The sequence below is a fragment of the Galeopterus variegatus genome, unplaced genomic scaffold, assembly GCF_000696425.1.
Source record: "Galeopterus variegatus unplaced genomic scaffold, G_variegatus-3.0.2 Scaffold17827, whole genome shotgun sequence".
In the NCBI taxonomy this organism is placed as follows: domain Eukaryota; kingdom Metazoa; phylum Chordata; class Mammalia; order Dermoptera; family Cynocephalidae; genus Galeopterus; species Galeopterus variegatus.
Window position 1 is genome coordinate 2,476 of NW_007743938.1, and position 11,083 is coordinate 13,558.

Sequence of the window (11,083 nt, forward strand, 5' to 3'; positions counted from 1 at the left end):
TCATCTAAGACTTTGTCCAACCAAACCCTTTGAAAAAAGGACAAAATTCCATGCTCAAAATTCTGTCTTATAGGAAGGGTTTAACTCCTTCAATATCTTTTAGGGCCATGCTGATGTGAATAACCTACTTATGGGAAACTGGAACCAACATGGGGCAAATTCGTTGTATATCACTTTTATTCATTGATGGAGTGCTACCAGGCACATTCAACCTTAGCACAGGCATGTCATATGGCATGCAGTTCATGATGGGTACATGGCCACCTGGTGTCCCATGGTCTGGTGTTTTATTCCCCACAATGACCTGGTGACAAGGCCAGGAGCTATTTATCATTAAAAGGACAGTAATTTGCTGAAGGAGAGTAGCTCTACTCAGAAATTTTAGATTTTGTGCATTGTGATCCTCCTTTTAGAGTAGTCTAACTGCCATAGACACTTCAAGCACCATAGGATCTCCTAGGTCTAAAGGCTCAAGGGGAGGTCAAGGGTTTGAATCCTCATACTGGCCAGCCACCAAAAAAAAAAGTTTAGGAGGCAGAGCTCTTTGAATTTGGCCTTGACCCACTAGAGAATTCTCCTCTTGCTTAGCTCCACTCAGAGCTGCCAGATTTTCAAGTCACCTGGTTAATGTGTCAGAACACAACCCCCAACGTGGTACATGCTACCTTCAAAATGAAAAGAAGCTCTTTGAGATTTGTTCCTCCTCTTAAAGGGAACCAAGATGCAGCGATTTGTCATGCAGTTTGAAGGAAATATGCTGACATATCTTAGTCCACTAGACCTCAGGAACTTCATCGATATGGCAGGCCCTCTCTCATTTTTAATCTTCCACTCTTGTCATGCTTGTACCTTACCAAGACATCTGGTGCACTGGCTGCTTCCTCTTCTCCAGGCCCTTTCAGTATGAGCTCATCAAAGTGGTGGGCCAGCAGGCTGCCCTGGGGGATGCACAGGTCCCTGTCGAGTAGGTTGTGGCCCACAGCTAGAGAGCTGCTATATACTTAAGGCAGGTTGGTAAAGGTGTATTACTGTCTCTGCCAAGTGAAAGTTAAGTATTGCTGGTATTGTCTATGGTTTTTTTTTTTTTTTGGTGGCTGGCCAATGTCTGTCTGAAATGGAACAAAATGAATTCACCAGATCAAAATAATTTATTATTATTATTAATGGTATTTACTAATTCCAGTGAGGAAATCATAGGTTGTTACAATTGCAATTAATAGTTACAATTGGAGTTACTACTGGATCAAGTTTGTTATAATCTGTCATTTTCCATTCTGTAGGCACAGGAAACCTGAGCTTTGACTCATATTCTGGCTTTGGGCAGAATACTGGCCTCCTCTGGTGTTCAGTTTCCCTATTAGTACAGTGAACCATACAATCCACAGGGAGCTCTCCTGGGTGATCTGTTTGACAGCACTTACGAGCTCAATATCAGGAGCCCAAATCTGATGCTTCATCATGGTGACATTTCCAGTGTCTCCTCCTTGGTTTGGAGTCTGTCCCTTGACCTAAGTGTTGGGACATTCAGCCATCCAGAAGGTTCTGAGAAGTGACTTTATAATACTTGGAGGAAAACGTGAGCGAACTGTACTTGGCTTTCCTTGCCTCTCCTTCCTTACTCTAGAAGCCACTGTTCTTCCTCCCTAGGGTTTTATTGAGTCTGAGAAATTATCTGTCAGTTCCCTCATTTTTTGAAGGAGTTTGGGGAGAACAATGCTTAATCTGAAGGGGAAAAGCCATAAGATAAGTTCTGTCATTTCAAACTGTGGTGCCGGTAGAAAGGAGAGTAATTTAGGGGTATACTGGTGAAGGGGAATGGGATATGCCCCTCAAGGCATACAATGAGTGATCCTAGGTACAATGGCCGGTGGTCATTTCCATTCATAGAGCTTAGCCTCCTTGAATGGTACACACACATACACACAGGTCTGTGTGTCTGATCAGAGCTCACTGGATTTGCAAAGATGGGTTCCCAGAGACGGTCCCTCTGGACTGAACCACAGCCTCTCTTGCCTGTGTTCCACTTCTCCCAAGGAAGACGTCCCTCCTGGTGAATAACATCTTTGTGGTGGCTGCAGCGATCCTGTTTGGCTTCAGCCGCAAAGCAGGCTCCTTTGAGATGATCATGCTGGGAAGACTGCTCGTGGGAGTCAGTGCAGGTATTGGGGGGGGGGGGGCATCTCATCCTGCCTCTCTATTTCTCCTTATTCATTAATTCCCTTTATTCCTTTACTTCTTTCATTTATTCATTGATTTATTTTTCATTCATGCCCACCTTTTTTTGCAAAATGATATGTTTTATCTCAAAAGGCTCATATAACTAGACATTTAAAGTAAATATAGAAAAATGAAAAAGTTATACAGGGGTGGGGGAACAAATATCCCCGGACTTACACTAACAGGAGTCCAGTGTTTGAGCAACACTCTGAGCCATGAGCTTCCTGTCAGCCAAGATATAAAGGGATATAGGATGAGTCTCTGATCTTTCCTACAGAAGCATAATAGCCTGTTAGGGACGTCTCAGTTTCTGGAGCTTGTCATGTGAGGGAGCAGAATTTTGATCACATCAACCTGGGCTTTTAGGGGCTTCAGTCAGCAAGTCACCTCTTGACCCCCTATAGTTTATACAGCCAGGTGTTGATGTCTATATTGCTTATTTATACTTATGAAATAAATTACCCCATAATTTAGTGGCTTAAAACAGTTTATAACCTCAGTTTTTGTGGGTCAGGAACCCTGGAATGTCTCTGCTGGATGGTTCTGGCTTGGGGTCTCTTATGAAGTTGTGCTCAAGCTGTCGGCCAGGACTGCAGCCATCTGAAGGTGTGGCTGGGGCTGGATAACCTGCTTCCAAGATGGCTCCCTCCCATGCCATCGTCAGCGGGAGTGCCTCACCCTGTGGGTCTCTCCATGGGGCTGCTTGAGCATTCTCTCACAGCCTGGCAGCTGGCTTCCTCCAGAGTGAGCGATGAGAGAGGGAGAGAGAGAGGAGGAGGAAGCGTCAGTGCATTCTGCGCCCTAACCCCAGAGGTCACACACCATCAGTGTTACCACATTCTCTTCTTTAGAAGTCAGTCACTAAGGACAGCCCACTCTCCAGGGTAAAGGAACCAGGTCAGCCTTCATCTTTGTGACCTGAGTACCTAGCACAGAAGGAATCCCTCCCTAAATCTCCCTAAATGCTTGAAAAAAGAGCACTGGGGGGGAGGAGGATGAGAGAGAGGGACGGAGGAGGGAGAGAGGGAGGAAGGGGGAGCGAGCGAGGCGCAGGATGTTCCTGGGAGACACTGGTCCCAGGTCAGGTGGGGGACAGAGCCACTTGCCCTACAGTATTCCCAGGTGTGATGCCCGATACTGTGGCCTCCTCGCTTCTGCCATTTGTCGCCATGTGGGGTGGGCAGTGAAGGTGTGGCTGGCTGCGTAAGTGCTGGTGCTTCCCTGGGAGCCGGGACGGGGAGAGAGCCTCCAGCTGTACTGGTCAGTGAACACGTGGACATGACAGCCGGCACAGCTGGTGGGCATCCAGGATGCGGTCCTGCCCTTCTCCTCTACTCCACCCTACTCGGTCCCCTCAGAGCCCTTCCCACTTGTCACAATGTTGGGACCTAGAAAGATTCCACAAACATGGGACTGTGGCAAGGGACCAGGATGGGAGCTGATCTGAGAAAGACTTCTTCTCTTTCAGAACTCCTGAGGGGTGGGGTTGGGGTCCTGTTGGCCCTATAGCAGGTGAGGTGGAACCCCTCACAGTGTGTGGGGTGAGCGAGTGGACCTTGGTGCCAGGATCCAGCAGACAAGGGGCTGGGCAGTGCCGAGTGAGGTGGGGGAGAGGGGCTGGGTGTCACGGGGTCCTGCCTGGTGACTGATGTACCTCTGCTATGCACATGTCCAGGCGTGAGCATGAGTGTCCAGCCCATGTACCTGGGGGAGAGTGCTCCCAAAGAGCTCCGAGGAACCGTGGCCATGACCTCAGCCATCTTCACGGCTCTGGGGCTCGTGATGGGACAGGTGGTTGGGCTAAGGTAAGTGTCCTTACCCATCTGCTTTGAGTGGTTTCAGGGATGCCAGTAAAAACCCTTCTCTGCCTAAATTTCTTCCCCACGCAGTAAGTAGATTAAGACATTGCTTCTTTGCATGAAGGCATCAAATCCCTGTCCACATCCATGTGGCCAGTACACAAAATGGGCACCAGTCAGCCACACTGTAGTGTGTATTGCCGTTTTCTATCCTCTCCAGGTCAGGGAGCAAAGAACAAATCTTGAGAGGGTGGAGATTTGGGTTTTTAATGGGAGTGTGTTCTGGTCATCCCAGAAGAAAGAGGAGAGGGCAGAGCTTGGACCCCTGGGAAGAGGAGTTGTTAGGGCTGTGGTGGGGCAGTGGCCCTACTGTCTCTTGGTCCCTCCCTGAGTGAGAAAGATCTTGATGTTTGGATCCAGAATTACATGACAAGAGGCACAGGGCAGTGTTGACCCTTTGCAGGCAGGTTAGCAGGTGGGTGAGGGGGAGGGAGGGAGGTGGGTAGGACTCTGGCAAGGAGGTTTCTAGCCTGCCCTCTCTTTTGCCTCCCGAGGGAGCTCCTGGGTGGCCCGCAGGCCTGGCCCCTGCTGCTGGCCAGCTGCCTGGTGCCCGGTCTGCTTCAGCTAACCTCCCTGCCCCTGCTCCCGGAGAGCCCACGGTACCTCCTCATTGACCGTGGAGACACCGAGGCTTGCCTGGCAGGTGAGTTCTTGCCCTTGGGTCCCAGACCACCCTTACCAAGGGGTGCATCTCACTGGAGCACATAGGTCCCCATTTCTTGAGTTTCATTTATCAGAGAAAAGCTGTCCCTCTCTGTGTGCCCCAATTTCATGACCTATCCGTACATCCCTTCAAAACTTTTTGTGAGGGGCTGTCCTAAATGCCAAGGCAGCAGGATAGATCAGACACAGCCACTGCCATCTAGGAACCCCAGGTGATGCAGAGAAAGAGCCCCCGCTAAACACACACACACGCACGTGCAAGGTGAAATACCTGCACAGGACCTCACCTGCCCAGCGCCAGCTGCGTGGTGGTCATCTTGTCAGTTAACTGTGGCTACAATAAGGACATTGAAGGAATAATCACAAAATCTCTGGCATAAAGCAACAATCATTTCTCATATCTTTTACTCACTCAACTGGGCCAGCTCATGGCGTCGGGAAGGTGGGAGGTGGCCAGTCTATGCTGGTCTGGGCTGGAGCAGTTCAGCTCCATTGTACACGTCTCTCCTCTCACCATTGGTACCAATGGGCAGGCCTAGGCATGTTCTTATTCTGGTGACGGCAGAGGCACAAGAAAGCAAATCCAGTTGCGTAAGCTCTTTCCACACCTTTGGTCCCCTCGTGCCCATCAACACTCATTGGCTAAAGGGAGTCATGCTGCCGAGTCCATGAAGGGAAGGTGTATCCTCTCAGGTGGCTGGGGGTGTGGTTTGGGGGGAGGGTGAAGACCAAGGCCCATTAATATACCCTTCTGAATTTGTCATCATGGCCACAATGATTATTTATGCCCTCCTCTGTGTCACATATGCTCAGTTGCATCTGAGGATTTCCCTAAAGTCACATCCGATCATGGCATCAGGCTTAAAGTCCTGGATTTTAAGATCACATTAAATCTATATGTGCCTTTTCTTGATCCAGAGACCTAGGAGCTAAAAAGACAAGTCTTCCCCTCCCACATTCAGCGTACTGTGGTGAAAGTGAGATGAGGTAACCAGAACTAGCACTGTCACTCCAGTACTGAGGCCGGGAAGGCACGGAGCAGTCACAGATCCACAACAATTCTGAAGTGCCCCTGGGAAAATATTGCCAGTTCCCCTGCCTGGGGGATGGGAAATGTTCCTTGAGTAAGCCCTGGCTCTGTGCCCTGAAAGGGGCTCCCCAAGTTCTCCGTGGTTTTCACTTCCACCCTCTGAGACGTCTTTCCTTTTCCACCATCTTCCTTCATACCTTCTGAGGATAGCACTGGAAAATACGCTGCTTTGGGTGGTTGAACAAATTTCTCAGCCTGCTTCCTATATAAAGTTGGGGCACAGAAGTCTTTCTATTTCATAGTCTCTTTCTGTCCAAGGTGTCAGAGCTTTTGTCAATACAACCTGCTCAAAATCAGTATGAGTTTTCTGTGAATTTGATTTTTATGCCAACAAGCCACATCCACAATTCTTTTTGAGACGTGCTTCCCTCTAAAGACCTAATTACTGGTATTTAGAGCATGTCAGGCTACCGTGGACCGACACCATTAAGCCTCTTAAATGCCCCCTTTTCCGGCTGTGGGGTCTACAAGGCACTGCCTTAGGCCACACCCTTCATTTGATCTTTACTCTGAGTCCAGGTCTTACTGGTAGTTCTCTGGATTTGATCTTTGCTCTCAGGCTATAACTTAATTTGGAATTCTTCTAGCCAGAGAGGCTACAGAGGAGAAACAGTTTTTTTATTTTTAACTAATCCAGCAATTTCTGGAATGTGTTAAATCTAATCAAATTTTGTTCTCTCTGAATTCTGCTTGCAAACTGGCCAGTTCTTTTTTGAGCTCATGTCTCGTGTCTTATAGTAAGCGTAGAAACTACTCAGCTAAGAGCAACCACTTCATGCTTTCAACATCTGGAGATTCCTTTGCTCAAGTCCAAAAGTTCATTAGGTCTCTTTTCTTTCTTCCATGTTCCTGCACCACATAACATGGGTTTCCGTTTTTCCAGCTTCCTCAGCATCCTCTGCCTAGTCTTAGAACCAATACCATGTCTTACAGGTCCTTATTAACGTAGCATCTACTCCCAGTGCCAATTTATAGATCAGTTTTCTATCACAGCCTAATGGACATTCATAACATCTCAGTGGCAAACAAAAGAAGCAGTTGTTTGGCTCAAGCCTGCGAATTCTCTGTGGCTGGCTGACCTAGGCTGGATCTGGCTGGGTGGCTTTTCTGATCTGATCACTCCTACAGCTGCAGGTCAGCTGGGCACTGGCTGATCTAGGATGGTCAGCTGGGCCACCTATGCTCCTAGTGTCTCTCATCATCCTCCTGGGACCCGTGCTCTAGCCTGGCATGTTCTTACAATGATGACAGATGAGCAAGTAGAAGAGAGCAAAGCCCCTTAAGGCTGAGGCTGAAACGTGGCATGCCCTCACTGCAGCCTCCTCCTGTTGCCAAAGCAAGTCACACAGCGGAGCCAGAGTCAGGGGCAGGGATGTAGACTTGCCTCCTTAGTGGAGGAACAACTAAATCACATAGCAAGGGGTGTGGGTACAGGGAGGGGTGAAAAATTGGGGATGATAATGGCAATTTGCCACATCATCATGTCCTGTCTGATATGTCCACAGACCCAGAATTTCTAAAGCCTTTTCTCCTCCATGGTGCTCTCCACCCTCCCAGCAGCCCTGGGAAATGAAGGGGCCAGGGAGATCATCCCCAGCTGACCGGGGGAGAAATTGTGGAGTGGAGTGGGGCTCACTGTAGGAGACCAAAGAGGTGGAGAGGGAACTCAGCAGCCCTTCCTTTTCTCAGCGCTGCGGCGGCTGCGAGGCACCCAGGACGTGGCGGCGGAGCTGGAGGAGCTGGAGGAGGAGCGCTCTGCCTGCCAGGGCCGCAGGGCGCAGCGCCCGTGGGAGCTGTTCCGGGATCGGGCCCTGCGGAGGCAGGTGATAAGCATCGTGGTGCTGGGCAGCGCCATGGAGCTCTGCGGGACCGACTCGGTGAGACTCGCCCCCGCCCCCGCCATCGTGTGAGGGGCTTTGTGCTGTAGGGAGCCGGGAGCCGAGGGAGGGAGGAGGGGGCGAGGCCTCAGCGCCGCCTGGGCCGCCCCCCAGGTGTACGCCTACGCCTCCTCTGTCTTCCGGGAGTCGGGAATGGCCGAGGAGAAGGTCCAGTACGCCATCATCGGGACCGGGAGCTGCGAGCTGCTCACAGCTTTCGTCAGCGTGAGTCTGACCCACCCTCCGCTAGCCCTGCAGGGAGGACCACCCGAGTGCTGAAGCTCCTAGGACTGCAGTCCTCTGTGTTCAGCTGTTCTTCACTGCAGCTCACTCTGTTAAAACAGTGAGTTAGCGAGCGTCTGTTGAGCACCTACTGTTTGCTGGGCACTCGCACCACCATTTTGAGGTTAAGAAACTTAATGAAATTGATCAAAGTCCTCTAGGAAATTAATAACGTTGTAATCTCTTGAAGCGTCCCACCCCCATCACCAGCTTCTCCATGAGCCCCTCCACATTGCCCGCATGGAAATCAAGGGGCTGGTGGCCTGGCACATGCGTCAGTTACTGAGTGGCTCCTTTTCTTTGCAGAGTGTGGTAATCGAGAGGGTGGGTCGACGAGTGCTGCTGATTGGGGGGTACTGCCTGATGACCTGCTGGGGGACCATCTTTACAGTGGCCCTGTGCCTGCAGGTAGCTGGAGTGATCGGGGTGGGGCGGGGCGGGGTCCGGCTTGCTTCCCTCCTCACCCCACGTCTTGTCTGCTTTGCTGCAGAGCTCCTTCCCTTGGATGCCCTACCTGGCCATGTCCTGCATCTTTGCCTTCATCCTCAGCTTTGGCATTGGCCCAGGTGAGTGGGCCAAGGGGCTCTGGGCTTCACTGTGCTGAAGGAACGATGGATGACAGGCGTCTGGGTGAATGGTGGGTGGGTGTGACCCCCGACCCTCCTGTGCCAAGGTTTCTGGGAGGGAATGGCTGGAGAGAGCACCAAGGGGCCCCCATACAGACCAGGCCCAACCCCCACCCCCACATCTGGGCTGGTGCCAGCAGGGAGCCCTGGCTGGCAGCCCCCTGTCCCTGCCTCTTCTTCCAGCCGGAGTGACAGGGATCCTGAGCACAGAGCTGTTTGACCAGACTGCCAGGCCTGCTGCCTACGTGGTCTGTGGGGTGCTCATGTGGACCATGCTCTTCCTGGTCGGGCTGGGGTTCCCCTTCCTCATGGTAGGTCTGCCCATACCCCTGGGGAGCCCTGCCTTAGGTTTTGTCCCTGTCAGAATGAGAACCCTAGAGGAAGGCCTCCTTCTAGGGCTACTGAGACTGAAGGGGAGGGGTCTTGTGTGACCTGTTATGGGCCTTCCTTGTGGGGCTGAATGGGCCCACACCAGGTCCCGGGGTCTCTTTTAACCCACAGGAGGGTTTGTCCCACTTCCTCTACATTCCTTTCCTCTGCGTCTGTGTCTGTGGGGCTGTATACACAGGCTTGTTCCTTCCTGAGACCAAAGGCAAGACCTTCCTGGAGATCTCCAAGGAGCTGCACAGACTCAACTTCAGCAGGCAGGCCCAGAGCGCCACATGGCAGGGCCCCGAGGTCATCCAGTCCACAGAGCTCTAGCAGCAGGGCCGTGGCTGGCCGCCGCCAGAGGCTGCTCTTTCCTTTGCTTCCTGTCTGGGTCTCGGCCCTTTCCATTCACTAGCTCCCGAATTCATTTGCTTAAGAAGTGTTCATTGAGCACCTACTGTGTGCAGATGTGGTGCCACTTGGTTAGCGATCAGTGGTGAGCGAGGGAGACAGGATCCGGGACCTCTTGGTGCTCCCCGTCTGGAGGCAATTAATGGACAGGAAACCAATAAAAACATAATTACAAACTCAGGGAAGTTCAGTGGAAGAGAAATACAGGCTGTGGTGGGCGTGTGTACCAGCAGCCTTACCTGGTTGTGAGGGGTGGTCAGAGGAACTGATTTTTTAAATCAACTTTATTGACGTATAATTTACATACAATCAAATGTATCCATTTTAAGTATGCATTTGATGAGTTTTAACGATACATACACCCATGAACATTCTATCAAGATAGAACATTCACATCACCCCCAAAGCACTCTCACACTGCTTTGCTATCAATAACCCCCCCCCCCCCCCCCCCAGGGCTCTGTCTTTCCCTCCCTGAGGTCCCTGATCTTGTTCCTGCTCTCACTTCGTCTGTCAGACAGATCCTGAACACTCCCTGGGGGAACTTCTGCCTGTAAGGCTTCCCCCAACTCCAGCTTTCCTGGGGAATGCTCCAGAATTCTTGGGGAAAAGCCCACGAACTTCCAGAAGAGGCTTCCAGGACTCCTCGCCCCTGCCCTGTTTCTCTCCCAGCCCCACTTTCTTCAGGTGGTAGGAAGAGGGCAGGCCCATGTGGCCATCCCCTTCCCCAGGCAGGCCGACAATACTCCAAAATGAGGCTCCTCTTTTCCTTCTCTGGAAACTCTCAGACATTGGATAGATTGGCCTGATGTGGGCTGCTTGGAGAGTGGCAGCAGCTTGGCCTTTTACCTGCAGAGGCCACCAGGGATCTCTGGGGATCTACACTGCCACCGGGGCAGCCATCTGCTCAGCCTAAGGAGGGCCGTGCTCTCCTCCCTGTCCCCACTGGCAGTGGCTGGCAAAGCCTCCAGAAAGCACTAACCCATTTTTCCATTATCTCCCCTGGCCAGAAAGACTGCTGTCCTCCAGAGCTGATCTGGGCCCAGGGCTGGTTTTGTGACCACCAGATGGACCTGCTGGGCAGCTGGGGCCCTGACTGCAGCATTCCCAGCTGCTATCCCGCCCCCACCCCCAGCTGCCCACACAGGCTCTGGAGACACTTCCATAGGAAGGGGTTCAGCCCTTTGTGATTGTCACGTGTTTTGTGATCAGCTGCCTGCCCTCCATGCAAATCCCTATGTTCTGCTGTCTCCTGAACAAAATGGGAACCAATGCCAAAAAACAAAAGATATCAAATACCTTTCTTACCCACAAAGCTTTTTACAAAGAATGTGTCTCACTAGGAACTGGGACATTCATCGGCCCAAGACCAACTCCTGGTAAAAAGGAATAAGGAGAATTGTGTTTGTAACAAGTTACAGGATTGTTTCTGTCCAGGATTTTAAACTTTTTGTTAAATTGTGAAATTATGGGGGCCGGCCCGGTGGTGCACTGCTACAGTGCGCCGCTTGGGAAGTGCGGCAGTGCTCCCGCCGAGGGTTCGGATCCCANCAAGTTACAGGATTGTTTCTGTCCAGGATTTTAAACTTTTTGTTAAATTGTGAAATTATGGGGGCCGGCCCGGTGGTGCACTGCTACAGTGCGCCGCTTGGGAAGTGCGGCAGTGCTCCCGCCGAGGGTTCGGATCCC

At 51.4% G+C, this 11,083-nt stretch overlaps 1 protein-coding gene across 1 annotated transcript; it reads left to right on the forward strand.

The window, feature by feature from the left end:
- Window positions 1–839: 839 nt before the first annotated feature.
- Window positions 840–9,831, forward strand: LOC103582775 (solute carrier family 2, facilitated glucose transporter member 11-like). The gene is made up of 10 exons (XM_008564283.1): window positions 840–964; window positions 2,035–2,159; window positions 3,893–4,022; window positions 4,571–4,719; window positions 7,519–7,706; window positions 7,821–7,931; window positions 8,295–8,396; window positions 8,479–8,554; window positions 8,798–8,925; window positions 9,116–9,831. The coding sequence occupies exons 1-10, from the start codon at window positions 840–842 to the stop codon at window positions 9,314–9,316; spliced, it is 1,335 nt and encodes a 444-aa protein (XP_008562505.1). The 3' UTR covers window positions 9,317–9,831.
- Window positions 9,832–11,083: the final 1,252 nt, after the last annotated feature.